This window comes from Aquarana catesbeiana, linkage group LG02, assembly GCF_042186555.1.
Source record: "Aquarana catesbeiana isolate 2022-GZ linkage group LG02, ASM4218655v1, whole genome shotgun sequence".
NCBI lineage: Eukaryota > Metazoa > Chordata > Amphibia > Anura > Ranidae > Aquarana > Aquarana catesbeiana.
Window position 1 is genome coordinate 546,140,397 of NC_133325.1, and position 25,846 is coordinate 546,166,242.

General features: G+C 44.8%; 1 protein-coding gene across 3 annotated transcripts in view; it reads left to right on the forward strand.

Annotated features, from left to right (window-relative positions):
* The window catches only part of GNAT2 (G protein subunit alpha transducin 2), a 171,576-nt gene that overhangs the window by 137,337 nt on the left and 8,393 nt on the right, over positions 1 to 25,846 (forward strand). For all 3 annotated transcript variants that reach the window (XM_073615895.1, XM_073615897.1, XM_073615896.1), the window contains exon 6: positions 19,024 to 19,153. In XM_073615895.1, the coding sequence (XP_073471996.1) occupies positions 19,024 to 19,153 (130 nt within the window). The remainder of the gene's footprint in view (positions 1 to 19,023; positions 19,154 to 25,846) is intronic.

Below are 25,846 nucleotides of genomic sequence, written 5' to 3' on the forward strand. Positions count from 1 at the left end.
CTCCTGCCACTCCCGCTCCTGACGCTCCAGAACCTATGCAGCTCGGCCTGCTGCGCCCTTCTCTCTCCACTGAAGAACGACATTGCCGTCGCCAGCAAAACCTGTGCCTATACTGCGGGGGATCCGGACATTACGTGAGGTCCTGCCAAGTGAAACCTCGTAAGTCCCTCTCAACTACTTCTGCTTCGTTAACTCCAAGTTCGCTTAACAACTCCGCTCATCTTACTCTTCCCATCTCTTTACAGCTGCCAGGAAGGACTATTCAGACTACCGCCATAATTGATTCTGGAGCCTGCAGCTGTTTTGTGGACTTAACCTTTGCTGCCAGACATCATATTCCATTGCAACCTAAAGCACAGAAGCTCTTGGTTCACCTGGCCGATGGCTCCACTATTAAATCCGGAGCAGTCACTCATGAAACCATTCCTATGCTTACCACCATTTCCAAAGACCACCAAGAACTGCTACGTCTGGACGCCATTGCTTCTCCTTTGTTCCTGGTCATCCTTGGTATGCCCTGCCCATAACCCCACATCGACTGGGCTAAAGAAGGAATTAACTTTGTCTCCCCTTACTGCATCCAGTACTGCTTACAGACCCCCTGTGGTGTACCCGCTCTGCTATGCCTTGACACAGACTCTGAGATCAGTCAGCTTGTTCCCACAGTCTACCATGACTTTCTAGATGTGTTTAGCAAGAAAGGGGCAGAGATCCTTCCTCCTCATCGGTCTTACGCCTGCCCTATAGAGCTACTTCCCGGAGCCAAAGTCCCTTTCGGGAGACTCTTCCCCCTGTCCGAAAGTGAGCTGGTAGCTCTAAAAGACTACATTGATGACAATCTAAGAAAAGGGTTCATCAGCCCTTCTACATCTCCAGCTGGGGCAGGAATTTTCTTTGTTAAGAAGAAGGATCTTTCGTTACGGCCCTGTGTGGATTACTGTGAGCTCAACAAGGTTACGGTTAAGAACCGTTATCCACTTCCATTAGTACCCAAACTTTTTCAGAGACTTGGCTCTGCCACCATATTTGCAAAGCTGGATCTTTGGGGCGCCTATAATTTGGTGCGTATTCGAGAAGGCGATGAATGGAAGACTGCCTTCCGCACACGATTTGGGCATTTCGAGTATCTCGTGATGCCCTTTGGACTCTGCAACTCCCTGGCCACTTTTCAGCACTTCATTAATGACGTCTTCCGAGACTTCCTGGACTTGTTTGTTATTGTATACCTTGATGATATACTAATCTTTTCTTCCTCCCTAGACCACCACCGCAGACATATCAGAAGCGTATTAACCCACCTTCGACAACATGGATTATACGCCAAACCTGAGAAGTGCGAGTTTGAACGCCAGAGTATCCAATTCCTGGGCCTGATCATTTCCACCGAAGGTATCAAGATGGATCCCCAGAAGGTCACAGCTATCTTGGACTGGCCTACTCCCTGTGACAAGAAGGGCATTCAACGCTTCATAGGTTTTTTCAAACTTTTACCGAAAATTCATTCGGGGGTTTTCAGCGATCATTGCCCCCATTAAGCAACTCACCAAACAAGGTTCCAGATTCCGTTGGTCTCCAGAGGCTCAGACGGCCTTTGAGGCGCTGAAGAAGTTGTTCACTTCCGCACCTGTTTTGAAGCACCCCGACTCGGCCCTACCCTATGTTTTAGAAGTGGACGCCTCGGAAACAGCGGTTGGAGCGATTAAGGCAGCACTAGAAGAATGGTGGTTCCTTCTCGAGGGAGCTGCACATCCAATCTTAATCTATACAGACCACAAGAATCTAGAATACCTAAGGACAGCAAAGAGGCTGAGACCCCGTCAGGCCAGGTGGGCACTTTTCTTTTCTAGATTTACTTTTCATCTGACATACAGACCCGGATCTAAGAACATAAAGCCACATGCACTATCACGCATGTTCGGCAAATCTCAAGAAGTCTCTCCCCCGGATACGATCCTGTCCTCTGGGAATTTCCTTCTTCTACAAGGGGACTTAATGAACCGGATCAAGCAAGTCTCAGTGGGGAGTTCTGCACCACCCGGGACCACCCTACGGACAAGGGAGGGGCTACTCTGGTATGAGGATAAGATCTTTGTGCCGGAGGATCTGCGAACGGCCACTTTGGGTATGTGCCATGATCACGCGCTTGCAGGGCACTCTGGCGTCACGCATGGCCAAGAAGGGCATGCCAGTACTCAAGATGGGAATCCAGGACAGTCTGTTTGTTCAGGTAGAATGCCAGTGCGCGTGCGCACCTGTGACAGCTTTTGGCGCCCAACAGGCTATTTAAACTCAGTCTGTGCTTTAACCCAGTGCTGTCCATTCTACAGCGTTCCTGTTGCCTGCACCTGATACATGTACCTGTTATCCGACCCGGCTTGCCTCTGACTCTGCTGTCTGCTGCCTGCATCTGACCTGGCTTGTTCTGATCACCGCATCTGCCTGCTCCTTCTACTACCTCGCTGCCAGCCCATTACCGACCCGGCCTGTGTCCTGACTAGGCCTTTGCCTCCGCACCTGCTCCTGACGTACCCGCCAGTGTATGACCCGGCCTGCCTAACCTGCCTCCTCTGCTAGCTGGAGAATCCTGCTGAACCACCATGCCACCTGCCGCTGTTTCAAGTCCCACGGTCTGCGACCTGTCAGGCACTCGTGTGACTCTGCACTCCTACGCCTCCTGTCTGCTCTATTGGGGGCCTGAGTCAGAGGAGTAAGAGAGGCCGTTCCCTGCATATCGGGCTCTACCGTCAGGTACGTGACACCTAAGGCCCCTTTCTGCAGAGTATATAGGGCAGGCAGTATAGTATATACAGGCGGTCCCCTACTTTCAAGTATCCAACTTACAAACGACTCCTACTTACAAACGGAGGGAGACAACAGGAAGTGAGAGGAAATATACCCCTAGGAAGGGAAATTCTCTCCTGTAAGAGTTAATATGGGGAAAAGGTGTCTCCACTGATGCTTTATCACCAATCCTTGTTTCCCTAATAACCCCAAATTTTCAAAATCCAATTGTCATTGGGACAGAAAGTGAGGGGAAATCTTCTGAACAGGGGCACAGACAGCAAAACAAATTTTACAGCGGTGATAACCCTTCCCTATGTTATCCAAAAAGCTTAAAAATAGATTTTTTTGGCTGGTGCTACACTTACAAAATGTACCAGTTCCAAATTACAAACAGATTCAACTTAAGAACAAACCTACAGTCCCTGTCTTGTTTGGACTGCCTGTCTACTGCTGTTCAGAGTATATAGGGCCTGGGGGCCCCACGTCTTTTCTTTTTTTAATTTGGGTGTGGGGTTCCCCTTAATATCCATATAAGACCCAAAAGGCCTGGTAATGGGCTGGGGGGCACCCATGCCATTTTTCTCAATAATTTTCATCCGTATTGCCGGGACCCAACATTGCATTACAGCCGCAAGCAGTTTTAAATGACTTTTATTCCTTTAGGGCCCTTTCACACTGGGACGGGGGTGGCTTCGGCGGTAAAGCAGCTATTGTAAGCAGCGCTTTACCGTCGGTATTCGGCCGCTAGCGGGGCGGTTTTACCCCTGCTCGCGGCCGAGAAAGGGTTAAAAACCACCGCAAAGTGCCTCTGCAGAGGCGCTTTGCCGGCGGTATAGCCGCGCTGTCCCACTGATTTCAATGGGCAGGAGCGGTATACACTCTGCTCCTTCACCGCTCCGAAGATGCTGCTAGCAGGACTTTTTTTCCCGTCCTTCTAGCGCACCGCTCCAGTGTGAAAGCCCTCGGGGCTTTCACACTGGAATCAAAGCAGCGGCACTTTCGGGTCAGTTTACAGGCGCTATTATTAGCGCAATAGCGCCTGCAAACCGCCCCAGTGTGAAAGGGCCCTTAGAAATGTCATTTTGTGCAGGGACTGTTCTAAACAGGGGAAACACGCGCCACTTTACAGGCATACTATAGTCACCCAGGTATGATATTTAAAGGAATATTTAACTTTTCTTTTTTCACTTTAAGCATTATTAAAATCACTGCTCCCGAAAAGACAGCCATTTTTAAAACTTTTTTTGCATTGATACATGTCCCCTGGGGCAGGACCCGGGCCCCCAAACACTTTTTAGGACAATAACTTGCATATTAGCCTTTAAAATTTGCACTTTTAATTTTTCACGTTCGGGTCCCATAGTCTTTAACGGTGTTCGAATATTCGCGCAAACTTTCGGTCCATTCGCATGTTCTGTCGCAAACCGACTCATTAGTAAACTAAAAATTAACTATCTCTGTGATTTATATGCATTTCAAACAACTCTGCGTAAGTTAAAACTATTGTATTTCTAAGCAATCTTTTGCAAGCATTCATAAATGATTATAAAATAAGTATCTAATTTCTCTAACAGAACCCCATGAATCTGTAAGGGGGTTGTAGTTTTGCACCATGTTATATCCTAAATATCGGTGTAACATAGTATAAAAGGTGACTTAGTCTTTAAATGGATAAGTTCACCTTCTGGAACATATTACATGTTCCACCAGCATTTTCTCCCTGCATCACATTCACAATTCAAAAACAGTGCGGAAGTGCAGGGCTCCGCCCACACGGCTGTGTCATTCATTCACAATTTCCTGTGTATGAACTACAAGTACCGCCAGCCAACACGGCAGATGGCTTGTAGTTCTGAATTAACTGCGAGTGTGCTAAGGAGCACCTTTGTAGTTCATTCACAAGCCCTGTAGCTTTCAAAACAGAGTTCATATGGACGTACGGGCTGAAAGCTGCTGGGCGTGTCTGCAGAAGCCAGACATTACGCCCCTGAACCACTGATCACAAATGCAATGCTTTCCAGGCTCCTGCAGGAAAAAATAATAAATGCACATTTTTTTTCTGCAAAAATATGTACATTATTTTTTCTAAAAAGTGATCTTATCCTTTAATATGATTGGATAACTGAAACACAATTTAAACATTGAGACTCTTCACACAATTTCTTTAATCAGCCTCACTATCTCTTTTTCAGTTTTTTTTCTTAGATATACTCCAGTTACCTATGTATAATAGAAATACAATCTCATTAATAAAAATTTAAATTAGGATTCGGAGTGTATCACAGGACACAAGGTACTTCGTGTTCATGACTACTTGGGTTATGCTGCCACCTTCAGGTGAATGGACACTGGCCAAAAAAGGCAGGCATTTTCCATCCAGGAATAACCTCTCCTAGTCCAGCTAAGGCTCAGTTTGGTAACAAGCAGTGAGAAAACAGACAAAGAAGGGGAGGGACCTCTATGTTACATAGTAGGTGAGGTTGAAAAAAAAAGACACAAGTCCAACCTATGTGTGTGATTATATGTCAGTATTATATTGTATATCCCTGTATGATGTGGTCATTCAGGTGCTCATCTAATAGTTTTTTTAAACTATCGACGCTTCCCGCTGAGACCACTGCCTGTGGAAGGGAATTCCACATCTTTGACGCTCTTACAGTAAAGAACCCTCTACATAGTTTAAGGTTAAACCTCTTTTCTTCTAATTTTAATGAGTGGCCACGTGTCTTGTTAAACTCTCTTCCGCGAAAAGGTTTTATCCCTATTGTGGGGTCACCAGTATGGTATTTGTAAATTGAAATCATATCCCCTCTCAAGCATCTTCTCCAGAGAGAATAACTTCAGTGCTTGCAACCTTTCCTCATAATTAATATCCTCCAGACCCTTTATTAGCTTTGTTGCCCTTCTTTGTACTCGCTCCATTTCTAGTACATCCTTCCTGAGGACTGGTGCCCAGAACTGGACAGCATACTCTAGATACGGCCGGACCAGAGTCTTGTAGAGCGGGAGAATTATCGTTTTATCACTGGAGTTGATCCCCTTTTTAATGCATGTCAATATTCTGTTTGCTTTGTTAGCAGCAGCTTGGCATTGCATGCCATTGCTGAGCCTATCATCTACTAAGACCCCCAGGTCCTTTTCCATCCTAGATTCCCCCAGAGGTTTTACCCCCAGTGTATAGATTGCATTCATATTTTTGCCACCCAAATGCATTATTTTACATTTTTCTACATTAACCCTCATGTCCTATGATATTCTTCAAGAAAAGCATTTTACAGGTGAACCAAAATTGCTAATTTTAAAATAATATACCACAGGACCAGGGTACATCACAATCATCAGTGGCAGTGCGTCCATAAGGGTGCACGGGCGCCGCCCCTCTCTCCTCCCACCCCCCCCCTAGCACCAATAGATAGATTTATGCAATTCATGAACCTATCTATCTATGGCCGCCGCTGCCACCCCCTATTCAGGCGCCCGGCCCCTTTTCGAGCACAGGGTGTCTGAATTACAGCGGCGGAGGGTGGTTTTGAAGCACCTGATTAGAGCCATAGGCTCTAATAGGCTTCAAAAAAGGTGACCAGCGAGCGCCATGCTGGGCGCTCGTAGGTCACTCAGCTGTGTTAGAAAAGGGAATGAATATTCGCTTTCCTAACACTAAACCGCCTCTCTGCCAATCAGGTGCTCAGATCTGTTACCCATTACCTGATTGGCTGAAAGGACAGGCGCTGTGATTGATTGTCAGGACGGGAAGAGAGGACGGGAGAAGACATCGGGGAGCTGTCCCACCGGGACAGGTAAGTGCAGACGGCGGGGGCACACTGGCAGCATTTGATATGGCACAGTGGTTGCGTTTGATGGGTGAGAGAAATTGATGGGCACAGTGGCAGCAATTGATGGGCACAGTGGCTGCGTTTGATGGCACAGTGGTGGCAATTAATGGGCACAGTGGCTGCGTTTGATGGAGCACAGTGGCTGCATTTTATGGGGCACAGTGGCTGCGTTTGATGGCCACAGTGGCTGCGCTTCATGGCACAGTGGCTGCGCTTCATGGCACAGTGGCTGCGCTTCATGGCACAGTGGCGGCGATTGATGGGCACAGTGGCGGCGATTGATGGGCACAGTGGCGGCGATTGATGGGCACAGTGGCGGCGATTGATGGGCACAGTGAGGCTGCAATTGATGTTTTTTTTTTTCAGAATTTTTCAGTTTGTTTGCGTCCCCCAAAAATTTTGAGCACCAGCCGCCACTGTATTCATCATTACATGGAATGCCCCATAGCACAGAACATGAGGGGTGGGCAACAGAGCAACAAGGCCACCACGCCCAAACCAAAAATAGACTAATAGACATGTAAACACGGAGATGCCGGCAGGGGCGGACTGATCATTCGGGCACTGCCCGAGGGCCCCATGCCACTAAGGGGCCCCATCAGGGTTGCCAGCCTCAATAAAACCAGGGACAGTATGTAAAAATCTGTTTTTTTTTAAATCCCAAGATTATAGCTGCCACGCCTCTCCAGTACCTTTTCAGTGTGTGTATGTGTATTCTGTGTGTGTATACTGTGTGTGTATTGTGTGTCTGTGTGTGTATACTGTATGTGTATACTGTATGTGTGTGTGTGTGTGTGTATACTGTGTGGCCCCATAATCTCCTATTGCACGGGGGCCCCATGAGTTGTCAGTCCGCCCCTGAAAGCCGGTAATCAGCGCTCCTCGCCTCATACTGACAGGGTGTGAGGAGAGGAGAGCCAATCAGTGGCATCTCCTCACAGGGGACAGCTAGGTATGTAATCAGGGCACTAATCATCAGTGCCCTGATTACAATTAAGTGCCCACCAGTGCCAGCAATGATTGCCCACCACTGCCAGCTATCGGGGCCAACCAGTGCCCACAATTGCCACCAATCTGTGCCCACAAGTGCCAGTAATCAGTGGCCATTAGTGATGCCAGTCAGTGCTGGCTATCAGTGCTGCCCATCAATGCTCATCAATGCCACCTATCCGTGCCAACCAGTGCTGCCTATCTGTGCCCACCAGTGCCACCAATCAGTGCCACCTATCAGTGCCGCCTATCAGTGCCGCCTATCAGTGCCTCCTCATCAGTGCCTATAAGTGCCTGCTCATCAGTGCCCAATCAGTGCAGCCCATCAGTGCCGCATCAGCGCCCATCAGTGCTGCCTCATCAGCGCCCATCAGTGAAGGAAAAACATTACTTATTTACAATTTTTTTTTTTTATAGTAGTTGGCTTGATGCACCAGGCCTGGTCCCAGTAGACCTGATTATAGATAGGATATTGGGGTAGAACACTGTTGGTTATCTAATGCTAGTTATTACTATCTGACTTTGGAGTGTGCAATATTAATGCTTTATTGGCACTATAATTTCTGTTTTCAACCACTAGGTGGGGCTGTATGTTCTTTATGTGAGCTCTATGCAGTTAAATGCTGTAATTGCTTGTTTTCTACTGTTTTGTACATTACAACTTTGCACTCTTTTGTGTTTATGGAACATGTATGCTTGAATGTGTTCAAATAAAACTTTCTTCTGATTTAACCACTTTCCACCCGTAGGCATATGACGTCCTGGACTTTGAGTGGGGATATGTGAATGATGCATGCAGCTACAAGCATCACCCAGATATCATCTTTTTCAGCCGGCGATTCTGTGTACTGCAAGAACAATCATAACGGCAGTTCAGCCGCTTGATCGTTCTTATAGGCGGTGGGAGGGGATGACTGCCCCTCCTGCCTCCCACCTGCGCTGTTTCTGGCTCACCCCTGCGAGCGGTGAGTAGGTGAATGAATCGGTCGCTGCCGATGTTGAGCATAGAGCTTTCTGGTGACCAAATGGTCCCCAGCAGTGGCGGCTGGTACGCAAATTTTTTTTTTTTTGGGGGGGGGGGGGAGATGGAAAATTTCTGAAAAAAACCCCATCAATTGCAGCCTCACTGTACCATCAATCGCAGCCACTGTGCCCATTAATTGCCGCCACTGTGCCCATTAACTGCCGCCACTGTGCCATCAAATGCAGCCATTGTGCCCATCAAACGCAGCCACTGTGTCATCTCAAATGCTTCCACTGTGCCCCATCAAATGCAGCCTCACTGTGCCCCATCAAACGCAGCCACTCTGCCATATCAAATGCTGCCAGTGTGCCCCCCACCCACCGTCTAAGTACCCTGTCTCTGTGGCGGTGGGACAGCTCCTCAATGTCTTCTCCCGTCTTTGCGTCCAATCAGCAGCTTTGCACATCTCGAGAGCGCCATACAATCTGATACAGCTTGAGCTTTTTTGCAAAGAAGAATGGGCAAAAATGTCAGTCTCTAGATATGCAAAGCTGGTAGAGACATCTCCAAAAGACTTGCAGCTGTAATTGCAGGGAAAGGTGGTTCTACAAAGTATTGACTCAGGGGGGCTGAATACAAATGCACGCCACACTTTTCACAAAAATGTTGAATACCATTTATCATTTTGCTTCCACTTCACAATTATGTGCCACTTTGTGTTGGTCTATCACATAAAATCCCAATAAAATACATTTAAGTTTTCGGTTGTAACATGACAAAATGTCAAGGTGGTATGAATACTTTTTCAAGGCACTGTATAGGCAACAATACCAGGGATAATTGATCCAGGGAATATCTTATTGCCTCCTGGTGGCTCAGGAAGGAGCAAATTGGATCAAGCTTTGTTTTTGTCTTCTTCTGGATCAACTGTAGGTATAGGATTGTGTTTTTCTATTTGTTTTTTTCTATTGGTTGAACTAGATTGTTTGTCTTTTTCAACCTAACTACTGTATGAAACTGTGCTATTTTGTTGAAGAGCTCTGGAGAGAAACCGGTCATAGGAGACTACATCAAAGGTGGCTCTCATTTCCCCCAGCTCCCTACTGACCTTAAGGATTCCACCTAGGAGAAAAGGAGCCCACGTTTGTCCTGCAAAGGCAGTACTTTTGCCTGTGCCACGTTGTGGACTAAATACACCAGATGTTGTGTTGCAACCAGTGCTGTCTTCTGAAACTTCAGTGCCCAACTGAACCTTTCCAGGACCTGTACTGTCTGTTGGACATTTGATGTCAACTGCTGTGCTGATTGCTCCCTGAGAAGCACATTGTTCAGGTACCCCACAATGTCCTAAACAACCCCAGATCTGGAGCCAACACCATAGTTGGCCATGGACAGGCTGAATGGCAATGACACAAACTGGTAGGTAGGCATCCTTGATATCAACTGACGCCACAATGATCTGATGAAGTCAAGCAATCGCTTACCAAGTAGGCTCCATCATGAATTTCTGTACTTTCAAGAATCTGGTGAGACCTTTGAGGTCCAGAATAGCTTGGATGTCTCTGTTTGGCCTGGAAACTGTAAACAGGTTGGAATTTCCAGTGAGAACCCCAGAGAGCTGATCCCTCAGACCAGAAATGGCTGCAGAAAATTCCTCTTTTTCACATAAAGGAACCAGAAGAGTTTGCCCCTGAGACAGTAGAAATAACCAGCTAAGGACAGGGATTCAGAGATAATCTGACTTTAAGGGCAGTCATTACAGGGCAAACTGCACAGTTCCTTACAAATGAGTTTGCGAGTCCGCCCCATCATTCTTCCCCCCCACATCTCTGCCTGTGTGAGGCCATGGCTTGCTGAGGATTAGTAATCCTATGATACCCTATAATGGAGTGGCTAATCAGCTGGGAGGAATGGTGGCCCAAGCCCTTAAGTGGCAAGTCACCCCAAATGACAAGTGTCCTGCCACCAACTGCATTGTAGGCTGCTGTGGCTGAGAGTAGCTGTTCTGCTAAGTAGTAGTTAAGGAACCCGAAAGCACACATTCCTGCACCTGAATAACTAGCAAAATGACACCCGGGCAGATGCACACACGTGCCATGCCAATCTGCAGTGTAGTGCCTTGCAAGTAAAAATCAGCCTATTCTGATCCAAAGCACAGGTACCACTCTCAGGGAAGACTGCCATATGTTCCACAACAATGGCACTAACAATTCTAAAGAGCCCAAACTACAGCCATCACGGCAGGCACACCCCATAGGGCCTTCAGGCACTTGACCCCCCCCCTCAGGGGAATCATTGCTCTGGATCAGTAAAGCATCCTTCCAGCGAAGTCACTGGATGCATATTACCCTGGAGATCCCTACCTACAGGATTCAGAGCCGATCAGCAACATTACAGGCTGCCCTCACTCTTGCATGTGTGGTCTGGGTACAATCCCTCATGGCCTTCCCTCCCTTTAGTCTAGGTCAGTGTTTCTCAACTCCAGTCCTCATTATTTTGCACATATGTTTTTGATTAGTTTCACTGCCTTAGTAATTATCACAGCCGTTTCAGGAAATCCTGAAAACATGACCTGTTGGGCCACCTTGAGGACTGGAGTTGAGAAATACTGGTCTAGGCGACTGATCCAGATGGAGCCTGTGATAGGCCTAATCAAGATAGGGGCTTCTGGAGAGGACTAGGAGCAAGCCTCTTACCCACTGACTATGACCCACGGAGAGAGCACAGCATTCTCCAATGATGGACCACCACTTAATGGGCACTGAGAATGTGGTGGCTTACTTCAGATGGGACAGTAATATTTATCCACAATATCTCCCAGGAAATATATAAAGACTATTCCTGGTTTGTTTGATTCTGAACTATACATGTTAATTAAAAGAGCTGGTCACATTGGCCTCTGGAACTGTGTAGGAGCCAGATAGCCTGCTACTGAGGTCTCCTGCTATTGTCTGAAGGTCTTCTGTGTTTATACTTATGTTAATGTGTATTGTACCTTCTGAGCGTGGTGTCCTTAAGTCTGACCTGCAATGAGACATCCGAGTCATCCAGTTGTCTGTTTATAGTATATGTTGGTTGTTGTAATTATAGTGCTGTGTGCAGTTTGTATTGTTAGGGTAATATGATCAGAAGGGGGGGGTTGTCCTCCTGTGGTGTATATATTCTGTATTCTTGTTCAAATAAACAGTTCTTATTCTGGTTTACTCCAAAACTGGTGTTGCATAGTTCTTGGGGTAACTATAGCCATATTCACTGGTCTCGTGTTCCAGAGCTTGGGAAGCAGCTTCTTGGTGGAGATACCCAGTCTGGGTGTCTGGAGTCCGTCACAGAGCCCTTCTCTACCCCAGCAGGAATGTTCAGAATAGGGGAGAGAATAGGGAACAAACCCCTCAAAATGAGATCTTCAGAATGACATCCGTAGGCACCCCAGTGGCCTAGGAAAACTAGATAAATCTCTTATTCTTGTGCTCAGATTTGCATATATAAACCCATAGGAGCTGGTAAAGAACACCCCCTGGTGTTTGACCTCACAACAGGGCCGATGCAAGAAATTTTGTCTACTTGCCAAGGTGCATTTTGGTCCTTCCCCCACACACCTTCCTACTGCCACCCCGGGACCTGCAGATCACTTAACATGGGACTCTGTACTTTCATTTACTAACAACACAGGGCTCTGTACAGAGTGTATTGATGTGGCTGTTTTTTAATCCAGGGGGAAAAAAAAAAACATTCATTAGTAAAAGCAGTACATAATACACACATTACACATTCTTAGGCACATAATTAACCCTTTTATTGCCACTAGATGTTAACCCCTTCTCAGCCAGTGTCATTAGTACAGTGACAGTATATAGTATTAGCACTGATGATGTCAGCATCAGTTAGTGACTGCCGCACTATCACAGTGCCACTATAAGTCACTGATCACCACCATTAGTTGTATCAAAAAAATAATAAAAAACAAATTTCAGTATATGTACCTTCATTTGTAGATGCTATAACTTTCACACAAACCAATATACACTTATTGTTTTTTTTGTTTTTACCCAAGACATGCAGCAGATTACATTTTGATCTAAGTTTATAAAGAAATTAGATATTTTGTATTGGATACATTTTACAGCATATTTCTCCCCCCCCATCTTCGGTCTTTTTTTTTATTGATATAATAAAAAAACTGAGTGTTGATCAAATACCATCAAAAGAAAGCTCTATTTGTGTGAAAGAATTATATAAATTTCATTTGGGTGCAGTGTTGCATGGCCGCGCAATTACCAGTTAACCGCTTCAGCCCCGGAAGACTTTACCTCCTTCCTGACCAGAGCACTTTTTGCAATTCGGCACTGCGTCGCTTTAACTGACAATTGCGCGGTCGTGCAACGCTGCACCCAAACAAAGTTTACGTCCTTTTTTTTCCCACAAATAGAGCTTTCTTTTGGTGGTATTTGATCACCTCTGCGTTCTTTATTTTTTGCGCTTTAAACAAAAACAAAAGAGCGACAATTTTGAAAAAAAAGCAAAATTTGTTTACTTTTTGTTATAATAAATATCCCCATATATATATATATATATATATATATATATATATATATATATATATATATATATATATATATATATATATATAAACTTCCTGAGTTTAGGTCGATATATATGCTTTTAAATAGTTTTGGTAAAAAAAACAAAACGCAATAAGCGTTTATTGATTGGTTTGTGCAAAAGTTATAGCGTCTACAAAATAGGGGATAGTTTTATGGCATTTTTATTATTAATTTTTTTTTAAATTAGTAATGGCAGTAATCTGCATTTTTTATCAAGACTGCGACATTATGGCAGACGCATCGGACACTTTTGACACTATTTTGGAACCATTGTCATTTATACAGCGATCAGTGCTAGAAAAATGCACTGATTACTGTGTAAATGACACTGGCAGGGATGGGATGGGGTTAACCACTAGGGGCGATCAAGGGGTTAAGTGTGCCTAGGGAGTGATTCCAGCTGTGGGGGGAATGGGCTTCAACTCACATGACAGGGAGCAGTGATCTCTGTCATGTCACAAGGCAGAAAGGGGAAATGCCTTGTTTACATAGGCATTTCCCCGTTCTGCGGCTCCGTAACACGATCGCCGTGAGACCAGCGGACATCGAGTCCGCCAGTCCCACCGGCACGGTCACGCTGTACACGGCACGCACGCCGCCCGCTAGCCCTGCCAATTAAAGGGGACATACAGGCATGCCCATTTGCCCACTGCTGCCATTGTGCCGAAGTATATCTGCGTGCAGAGGTCAGCAAGTGGTTAAAGTAGTGCATTGCTGAATTGCATAAATGGCCTGGTCATGAAGGGGGGAAAACCTTCTGGAGCTGAAGAGCTTTACAACGCTACATTCCCCATCCTCAGTGGTAGTCAGTGTTATAAAGGCTAAATTCACCTTTCTAGAAAAAATAATAAATGCACATATCTTTGCATTTATTATTTTTTCTTGCAGGTGCCTGGAATGCATTGCATCCGTGATCAGTGGATCAATGTCAGGCTCTTGTAGACAAGTTCTGCAGCTTTCAGCCTGTCCCTCCATACGGACTGACTGTTTACAAGCTGCGGGGCTTGTGAATAAACTACCAGAGTGCTCATCAGCACCCCACGGCAGCTCATTCAGAACTACAAGCTGTCAGCTGCAAGGAAAACTGAGAAGAATTGGCCCTGCACGGCCAAGCCGATTTTGAATTGTGACCTCACTGTAACAATGAGAAGGGGGATGGGGGGGGGCGACATGTCACCTGCCCATCCCCCAGCTCGCTGCCATCACCCGCATGGGGTAAGTGCCGGTCTGATGGCGGGAGGGGGGCTTGTCACAGTGGCTGCATATGTTGGGCAGAAGCTGCATATATGACAGGCACAGGCTGCATATGATGGGCACATGCTGCATATAATGGGCACAGAAGCTGCATATGACTGGCACAGGCTGCATATGATGGGCACAGAAGCTTCAAATTATGGGAACAGAGGCTGTATGATGGGCACAGGCTGCATATGATGGCACAGTGGCTGCACTTTATGGGGCACAGTGACTGCATATGATGGGCACAGTGAGGCTGCAATTGATGGTCTTTTTTCAGAATTTTTCAGTTTGCTTGTGCCCCCCAAAAATTTTGAGCACCAGCCGCCACTGATAAAAGGTCAATACATTTTGGCAAGCCTCCTCCTCTTCCACTTGAGGGATATGGGTGGTGAAGGACATAAGGAATATGAAGAGTTTGGGATTACATAAGAATATAGTGCCACAATATTAAAATAAGTGCAAAAGAGAAGTAATTCAGTGATTAAAAATAGTGTGGATGAAATTTCAGAACTTGACAGTTAATCCGATGAGTGAAACCGCTGACACCACACCAATGTGCTCACAGAACTCTCACCTCATGGGCATAGATAAATGCCTTTATAAATCCACTGGGAGCAGTCTCAATTCCAGGATCCAGGATCAACAGCAAGATGTTACAGGTTAAAAGGTTCCTCCCCTCGTAACCAATATTACGATCCACATGCAAGGTAAAAAAGCCTTCAATAGTGTATTACCAAAATAAAACGAATTTGTTAAATAAAATACCTGCTTACATGAAAACAGCAGCAAGCACCCCAAACAGAGACAAATATTCAGCGTTTCACGCCACCTCGCACATCACTTCCGGTCCGTGGTAAACCCTGGCCGTAAGAATATACTGTAGGACTGATACATTGCTGGACTTGTTTGGATTAGGTTGATTTGTTACCACTTTTATGAGGGTAGTTAAAATGTTATTTGTTTAGTGTACGTTTTTTCACTTGTGGAGCATTCGTTTATTGTGAACACTAGCTAAAAACTGGGGCTTTGCTGAGCTGGGAGAGGTTATGTCTGGGTGGGGAATTCCTGCCATTTTCTGGCCACTGTACATTCACCTGCAAGTGGCAGCATAAACCGAAGTAGTCAGGAATATGAAGTGTGTCCTGTAGTGTATGAAGATGCTTTATTGCAGATCTGAAATAATTAGAACTCACACAACCACCTGTCTAACTGCATTTACTGTTGCATTCTACATAAGTGTTAGATATTCATTCTACCACTACTTTCCTGTATATATTACAATCAAAAACATGGCCACTTGGAATAAGTCGGGGAGTCTAAAACACATTAGAATACTCATATCAAATTCTTAACTGTAGAATACACTTGACACTTTGTTGACACTGAAACAAAGTACTACAAATAATTATAATGGATAATAATATTCTTGGGAATATTGTCAGGCCTTCCTCTTGGTATCAGCAGTTGACATTGATGTTGTTACAAAGGTCAAATTTTAGTAGGCACAGCAATCAGTTCCTTGGCACAACTCCTTTCACTATGTGTACTCCCTGGCACTTAAACAGAGATTGAGGTGGGGAGGACTTTCCATACAGGGAATGAACATATACATACAGTATATCCTTACTGGAAGTTCACAGACACAAAGCATACTAGTAAGCTGGTGGCTCGCCATCCAGCTTGGTGTACTACTGTCTCGCCACCTTACATTTAAGAACCCAAAAGATGAAATCACTTCAACTGACCTCCAACCATTTCGTTGACCACTTGGATTGTCCCATTGACTCTTGGGGCGCAATGTTGACCACTTTGAGGAACCCTGTATTGGAGTTGCTGTGAATTTTTTATTGGCATCTTTGTTTCTGTTGGAGAGATTTTACTTCACTTGTCAAGAAATAGACAAGGGGACACGGAAAAAAACAAAAACACATTTTTGGTACTTCTAACAATTATTTTGCTGTCACTGTCTCCCTGTCCTTTTGACAAGTCCTTGATGAGAACACAAAACAAAAAATATAAAAACAAACTTTTTATTTTATTCTTTCCCATAATTATTAAAATTAAGTAAAAATGAGCTGCAATTAGGCAGTTACAGTAATGCATTTGATTTAGGTGTTGTTCATTCAGGAAATTTGTATTATATTTAAAGCAGAGTTCCACACAAAAATTGAGCTTTTCTGGTTCCTCCCCCTCTCCGGTGTCACATTTGGCACCTTTCTGAGGGGAGGGGGAGCAGATACCGGTCTAATACAAGTATTTTGCTCCCACTTCCGGGCATAGATACCCTAGCCACCCACAGGTATCTACGCCACTTCCCGCCCCCCCCTCCCCCGGCTGTATTCTGGGAGACACACGGGTCCCAGAAAACAGCAGGGACCAGTTAGATAATGCAGCGCGAGTCGCGCATATGCAGTACGGAACCAGAAAGTGAAGCTGCAAGGCTCCACTTCCTGATTCCCTTAGTGAGGATGGCGGCGGCAGCACCCGACAGCCGAGGGACAGATCGGCTTCGGGTGCTGACATCGCGGGTGCCCTAAACAGGTAAGTGTCCATATTTTAAAAGTCAGCAGCTGCAGTATTTGTAGTTGCTGACTTAAAAAAAAACAAAAAAAACGGCGGAACTCCGCTTTAAAGTAGATCTAAAACAGGGGCAGCCGTCCAATAAGGGCATAGGGTGCCGCTCCCTCTTTCCATGCCACCCCCTATATGGTTAATGGATAGATTCATGCATATCAGGGCATGTGAATTACAGCGGCGGGGGTGTTTTTTTTTTTAAGCACCTGATTAGACATAGGCTTCAAAATAGGGTGTACTCGGAGTGCAGAGCATTGTGCTCAAAACCCACCCAGATGTATTAGAAAAGCAAATGCCCGCCGATCCCCGATGTGCCTGCCGATCCCTGCCGGCGATGGGGTAAGTAGCAGTGGACCAACAGACAGCAGGGGTGGGGGTGGGGTGGTTGTTTGCCACCCCCCAAACAAAAAGCCACCACTGATCTAAAACCTAACTGAATGAAATTTAGTTTAATAAAGAACGGTGCATCAAACTGTCAAGTTTTTGTTTAAAAGGGTATTAACATTTTTTCCATTTCTTTTTGCATTTCTGCAGCAGATCTTCACCAGCCTTAGTCAGCCACTTCCTGTCCACATGCACTCGCTCCAGCATCAGCTGCATGGATTTTTTTCAAGCTACATCTTTGTAGTGGGGATAACAGCAGAATATACATTCACAATGAACATCAGCATTGCTGTTTATAGTCCCCACTGAAAGCACAAGGGTGCTGTAATTCCATAAAAGGAAGTGCCTGAGCAAGGACCTTCATGGCAGAATTTCAGTTAGCTTGAAAACAAGATTGTGCCACCAACAGAGTGGGAAAAAAAAAAAAACACACACTTAAAACATCAGGAAATTCTTACATTCATCATCCATGTGCAACTGGCCTTAGAGGTTTATAATCACTTGATTTTAAAGCAGAACTTCACTCTCTTAATCAACATTGACTATTTGCATTTACTAATACTAGCAGTATTTAGGTAGAAAAATATATTATCTGTTTACTTGTTTTAAACTTACCTTTTTTTTACATTTCTTTAGTTACTTCCTGGTTTCCATGCCTAAGCAAATAATGTCATACATCCCAGAAGTTTTCAGGAGGGGTTTTCTCAGCTAAGCACGCCCTCCAGCCTGCAAGTCTGGGCTAAGGGCAGATGGATTCTAGAAGGAAAATGCTACATGAATCATCTGCCCTTACTCAAAACTAGAAATGAAAGGTGGTGTTTTTAAAAGTGATTTCTCACCAAAATAAAGCATGGAGACATGGATGGATGGATGGATGGATGAGTTTGCTTTGAATATTAAAAATGAATTTGTGTTTTTGGTGCTCAGAAAAAGTGTAGTTTCACTTTAAAAAGTTTGCACCAAGCTGGCCCAAATTAACTATATCCATTCCAGAAAAGTTTGGATGCTGGGGCTGCTGTAATAGACTACTAGCAATAGCTACAAACAAAAAGCAGTGTTCTGTTTCGGCAGCAGTACAGATGATTTCCATTTGGTGCCAGAGCTAAATTGTATTGTGCTTCTCTGCCATTCAAGAGAAGCTTTGCATTTTATCATAAATGAATACAAGGCTTCCTCTGATTGACAACGGGAAAAATCAAAATGTAATTTACATGCTTCTCTACCTCACACCTGGAACAATGCAGAGTTGGTCTGATTGGCATTCAGCCATTCATAGGCACCTTTGTATTCTGTAAATATATACAAAACTTCCACTTGCTAGAGTCCAAGTCCACCTTCTCCAAATCAGATGAAGCATTGTATTCATTCATAAAAATACAAGACTTCTCCTGAATGGCAGAGAAGAACTCAGAACTACTATTTAATTCTGGCAGGAAACATGCTGCTGCCTGAACACGGCACTGCTGATTGTATGTAGTTAATGCTACTACAGCACATTACACATTGTTGTGTGCGCTGCAATAGAGAACATTTGATTGGGCCAGTTTGGCCAAAACAAACTGTTTAAAGTGAACTGAAAGCTTGAATTCTACTTTCAAGCATTGAGATGCGCTACATGGATCAAAATAACTTTAAAAGCCATTTACTTTTTCAGGATGTTTGATGTGGGAGGACAGAGGTCAGAGCGCAAAAAGTGGATTCACTGCTTTGAAGGAGTTACCTGCATTATATTTTGTGGGGCACTAAGTGCTTACGACATGGTTCTGGTGGAAGATGAGGAAGTGGTATGTATGAACTGTTGCAATTCATGAATTATGCATAAAAAAAAAAAAAAAAAAAAAAAATTATATATATATATATATATATATATATATATATATATATATATATATATATACACACACACACACACACACACTGAAAGACAACATGCATTCCCCATCATGATGCCCTCCATATTACGTGGGTGCTGTTGTTCCTCCAACTTTTCTGAAAACTTTAATTCCTTTAAATTGTTTTAAAATCCAGTAACAAAATTGTATTATTTTGCAGCTTTTCAATACTTACATGTGGTCACTATAAGGTTTTTTTTTTCTCTTAACCATTACCTGGTGATGTGTCACTAACAACGCTCCTGTCAGAGGGTGACAACGCTTACTCATTATACTGTGTCCATAGAAAAGCAGCGTTGTCATCCTTGCACAGGACTACAGAAACCTTACCCTCTCCTCTTCTCCATAACAGACAAGGTAGAAAAGAAGGGATCAGCTGGAAAGATTTCTGTCAGGATCAACAGAAAAAAAAAATACATTCTGCTGCTTCTCCTGACTATAGGGATACCACATGTGTGAGACTTTTTTTTCTAGCCACGTACAGGACCCCGGAAATCAATCACCGCCTTCAGGCTTTCTAAGGGCATAAATTGTTGATTTTACTCCTCACTACCTATCACAGTTTTGGGCACCCCAGGTATTTGCTAAGAGGCATGGTGAGTATTTTGCAGCTCTCATTTGTTTTGGAAAATGAAGAAAGAAAAAAGGAAAAACATTTTTTTTCCTTTCTTTTTTCAATTTTCAAAACTTCGTGACAAAAAGCGAGATCTGAAAAATACTCAACATGCCTCTCAGCACATAGCTTGGGGTGTCTATTTTCCAAAATGGGGTAATTGGGGGGGGGGGTTTGCACTATCTTGGCATTTCATGGCCTCCGAAACTGTAATAGGTGGTGAGGAGTTAAATCAACAATTTACGCCCTTAGAAAGCCTGAATGCAGTGACTGAAGTGCTTTTCGGGATCCTACGTGGCTAGGCTCCCAAAAAGTCTCACACATGTGGTATCCCCATACTCAGGAGAAGCAGCAAAATGTATTTTGGGGTGTAATTTCACATATACCCATTGCATGCTTGAGCAATATGTAACTTAAGTGACAACTTTGTGTAAAAAACAAAAAACAAAAAAAACTTATGGCAAAATATAAAATGTTTCATGGACTCAACTTACCTCTCAGCAAATAGCATGAGGTGTCTGTGTCTACTTTCCAAAAAGTGGTCATTTGGGGGGGGGGGGGGATTTTCCTGGCATTTTATGTCCAACATTAGAACATGTGCAAGGAAGTTCTGAAGAGGGAACCACTGTGGTACAAGATATGAGTGCTGGGGGTATCCAAGTAAAGCACATCTAAAAAAAACTGTAGCGTTAATGGTAATAGCATTACACTAGTGCTGCAGAGCAAGCCCATGACATTCTCTGTATGTTCTAAATAGATGACACAATCACTACAAGGAAGTCAGAGGTCTAAAACTGTGATCTAGGATGGATAACACCAAAAGAGCACAAGAATCACCCATGGCCTGTCAGTCCTAGTGTTAAAACACTAACTGGCTGCAGAACTCTGTTACCAAGCTGTTTAAAACATTACCTAGATGGTTAACACTCTGGAATGGGATGGACATCAGAAGTACATGACTACAACACACCTATCCTGGCAAGGGCTTATAGTGTAACTGGCTGCAACACCAGACTAAACCAAGTGCTCACATGCAGTAGGAGACATTACATACGTAAATGTATTATATCTATGCAATATATCAGTACACACAGAGGTTAAAAGGGTGATGAAAAATAGTTAAATATCTACTGCTGACACTTAAAAGCCCTGCAGGAGACCCCTGCCATGCCCCATGGAAGACAGAAGCCTCTTCTGCTGCCTTAGCTACAACAGATTATCCAGAGAAACATCCAACCTTTGGAGTACCTCTAGAGCAGGGGTAGGCAACCTCGGCCCTCCAGCTGTTTTGAAACTACAAGTCCCATGAGACATTGCAAGACCCTGGCAATCACAAGCATGACCCCTAGAGGCAATGGCATGATGGGATTTGTAGTTTCACCACAGCTGGAGGACCGAGGTTGCCTATCCCTGCTCTAGAGGCTGCCAGTAAGCAGGGGTAAAATACAGCAGCTGGATGTATCAAACCCTGGACCTGAACAACTTAGGGTCCTGGCCAGAGTCTAAGCATAAGAATGCCATGTAAACATAATGTGACTCCACATAAAAAACTGGTAGCACAAAAATGGTTACCACACATCAGGCCCAAGATGTAAAGTACAATATAAAATCTTAGGCCGAAAAAGACCGACTTATGCTAAGGCTGTACATTTACCCTGACACAGCTTTCTATCACAGAGAATGTGTATGGCAAGTTAAACCCCACATAACTACTGAGGCTTGTAAGATCAAATCCCAAGTGAGTGAAGGCATAGTACACCAGGTGACAAGTCCTTCATCAAAAATCTCTGCAATTTACAATTCCTCCTTACCAGCTCTGCATTAGTGGGGAATGGAGGGCTCTGTAAGATAAGTGGAGATTAAAATTTTGCCAGCTGAGTTGTTAATCGACTGCAGATTGCACCGTGTGTAGGAAGGCAAGCCAAAACACCTGTGAGGCAGCCACACCCAGGTAAAAAACAAAAATTGCACTCCACATGCAAACCCAGTAGCACCAAAATGGTTACTACACATTACGCCCAAAATGCAAAGTATAACTGTGACGGGAGTCACTTTGGGCAAGGGGCCCATGGAACCAAGAATACCTTGGAGAACATTGGAAACTCCTTGTCCAGCTCCGCTGGTGTCTACTATGTGTAAATCGCCCTGTGTCCATTAGGGGCACAGGGTGACTGAGAACCCCAGTCTGATCTGTGCTAGTAGGACTCGCTGTACAGCCACACTGGAATGTTATACATATGTATATATTGTGTGTTGTCTCATGCTGTTGGACTCTTTGCTGAGTCATTTGGGGTGTGGTTGTATTCCATTGTTCTATTGTGTCTGTCTGCCTTGGGAGAAAAGTATATTATGGGATGTATGTCTATGCAGAAGGGGGGGGCATTCCTCCAGCAGCCCCTCCCTGCTGATAAGACGGCGGATGAGAAGTTTGAATACACCTGATCTGTGTGTCTATTATTAATGAACAGTTTTCCCAGTGCCCTGAATGCAAAGGGAGGGGAAGGGGTTGTCCCCGAGTGTTACCTCTCTGTACATGTGTTTCAACAAACAGTTCATGTTCCAGCTTGAAGCCAAACTAGTCCTGCCTTGTTCCTGGTTGTAATATGTGGCTAATATCTATATTCAGACTGGAGGAAGCGGTATATGACGAAAGCACTCAAGTGGAGTGTGGGACGTTTCGTAACAATAACATTAAACCTTAGGCCTAAAAGACAGTCTTGTGCTGAGGCTGTAAATTTACCATGAGACTGACCTCTCCACTGAGGTTTGTATAGTCAGATCCCAAGTGAGTGAAGACAAAGTATACCCAGTAACCAGTCCTCCATCAAGAGTTTACACTTCATCCTTCCCAGCTCTCTAGTGGGAATGGAAGGTTTCTGTGAGACAGGTGGAGATTAAAAACTCCTGGCAGCTGAAATTAACAGACTGCAGATTGTACCATGTGTAGGGAGGTAAACCAAACACCTGTGAGGCAACCACACCCAGGTAACAAATAAGGCCCCTTTCACACGAGGCGGACTCCGCTTCCAAGGAGTCCGCCTGCTCAGTGGGAGATCAGTCCATTGATCTCCGCTGAGCCGGCAGATGACAGGTCCCACTCTGCTCACTGAGCGGGGAGGGGCTTGTCAGGCGCCGCTGCCGCCTATGGAGGGATCGAATGAAAACGGACAGCATGTCCGTTTTCATCAGATCTCACCCGATCCGATAGCGACGGACCTGGACGTAGGGCCATCCGTCTGCTTTTAGCGGATTGGACCAGGTCGGATGTCAGCGGACATGTTTCCGCTGACATCCGTCGCTCCATAGGCTAACATGGAGTGCCCGTTCAGGTCCGCCGTCAAAACTGACAGGTGGACCTAAATGGTCCAATCGTGTGAAAGGGGCCTAATAGAAACAATTAGGGCTAATTAATGTGCTCTGTGAGCCTAGGTAAGATTGGGAAAAAAAATAAATAATACTTTCCTCTCTCTTAACCTCTACAGATGCTAGTATGCAAACTAGTATAACATGCAAAAACACTGACATTTTCCCCTAAATGTCAAGTCTACTAGATAGCCCTAAAAAAAAAAAACAAGAAAAGGAAAAAAAAAAAAAAAAACATCCACGTCTTCTAGGGACAATAAACCCTGAAGATTTACTGTACTGTGTTCCCTTACTGCCAGGGAATTAAGCAACTATACAGAAAGAATCATCATCCTCTCCCCTTAAAGCAAAGGAAGATGTCCTTTTACTGGACCTATTGCATTAATCCAGTTGGGAAGGAGTAGTGGGGCCAGTAAAACCCCACCCAATCCACCTTCTAGGGATCTCCTACAGCTCATCGCACAGGGGTAAGGGATCTTGGCACTAGTCAGGTTCATTATGCTTCCTGGTAAATAGGGGGAGCCCAACAGTGCCCTGTCACATTAACCCAAACTCAAGGGGCCCCAGGTGACAAATTACAGGCTAGGTGAAAACCTAGGAGCAAGCACAAGTGAAAGTAGGCTTAGCAACCTCCATCTTACCCGTGTCCTGCTGGTGCCAAAGGCGCCTGTATCCGCCTGAGCTGTAGTCTGCATTACCCAAAATGCAGTATTAGCTCATCCACCTGTAGCTTTCCGACAGCCTGTGCTTGAAGGAAATGCTATTTAAAAAGGCACCAGCTACCCCTTCTACTCCTGCGCCAAAGAAGAGGCTTGGAACCAGAGCCTCCGGTGCCTGGAAATTACTTTTCCCCTACCAGGATTACTGCCCGTGCATCATCCAGTCACACAGGAACACAGACAGGCCACAAACCAATGTAGCTATTGCGCGAGCCCCCACCCAAAAATGTCCTGTAGTCCAGACAGTGCACGCACCCAGACACTTGGACGAAGAACCCACGCTGTTTGCCGTTTCCTGTCAAGGGGGTATGCCACTTCCAGACATGGCCTTCACCAGGCACAGAAGGAGAAAGGGAACCAAGCTACCACTTATCTCTCCAGAGTGGTCTTTGAGGGTCATCTTGCAGAAAATCATACTAGCTGCTCCCAGTAGAGCCAAGTAGGTAAAGATGTGGGTGGAACAAAAGGAAAACCAAAGAACAGAGGTCTCCCTCAACCAGGTTCCAGGTGATGAATCTCCTCCGTTCCGGAGGAAACATGAAAAACTGACCAGTTCAGTGCCTTTTAAAGTGTATTGGTGATGTGTTTCCTGTTGGAGGAGGTGCTTCTCTTATGGGCTGTTCTGGGGAAGACGACTGGGGAAAAGAACCTAACAGATTGCTCCATTCACATTGATCGATGTGGATGAAGAAATCTCTGCCAAGAAAAGTGAATAAAAATACATGCCGAAGCATATACATAGGTTGGACTTGATGGACTTGTGTCTTTTTTTTCACCCTCACCTACTATGTAACTATAGGGGCAATCTGCCCCATGTCCACCCCTGCCCCTATGCTTCAGCATATTTTTTTTTTTTTTTAACTGTGGCTGTGAAATCACCTCCTACAGCGATGGAGTCATGGATTTACATATCGTGAGAGTAAAACCTGTTGCTATTAATGTAAACAAATCAGTGCTTCAGCTAATTGGAGTACCTGCAAGTAAATAACGGTTAACAATAAATCACAGTAGCAGTACAGTAAAACAGTAGAATGAGATATCTGCAAAGCAAGCAATAGTTAACAATAAATCAGAGTAACAGTGCAGGAAAAAATAGAATGACATACCTGCAAAGCAAATAATAAAAACACAGTAACAATAAAACATTAAAGCATGGCATAAAATACAGTAAAGCAGTAAGAATGCGTCTCATGCAGCTGGCTCACGGCATTTGAGTTGGGAAATTGGACCACAGCACCCCCTGGATAGAGAAGGGCTTCAATGACCTCTTCCAGAAATTTTAGCAAGAATCCAGTTCTTCCTGACACTTTGTATAGCACATAAGCGTTGTACACAGGCAATTGGAATTAGGTATACAGCCACTTTTTTAAACCAGCGTCTGGCCTTACGGGCAACCAAGTACGGCCACCCATCATCTGGTGGTTGAAGTCCACTCCTCCTATTTTACGGTTATAGTCGTGGACACAGAGGGGCTTCCCAACAACATCAGTCGCCGTAGTAATTTGGACTGCCGTATCTGGGTGAATGGAAGACAGAACAAAAACATTCCATTTGTCCTTCCATCTCACTGCAAGTAATTTATTGGAACTCAAACAGGCTCCCTCCCCCTGACCAAGTGGGGCATTTACAAGCCGTTGGATCACTCGGTGCCACATGCGCCAATTCCTAATTGAAAGAGGTGTCTAAAAAGTGCCACGCTTGAATAAAAATTTCCACGTATAAAATGGTACCTCTTTTTGAATAAGGGTGACACCAAGTCCCAAACAATCTTGCCGCTGCTCCCTATGAAGTCTGGACAGTTGAGGGGGGGGGGGGGGGGCTCCATGCTGCTATCTTTTCCCTCGTAAAGCCTGTTGCCCTCTCATAGAGCTTATACATTTTAACCCCATA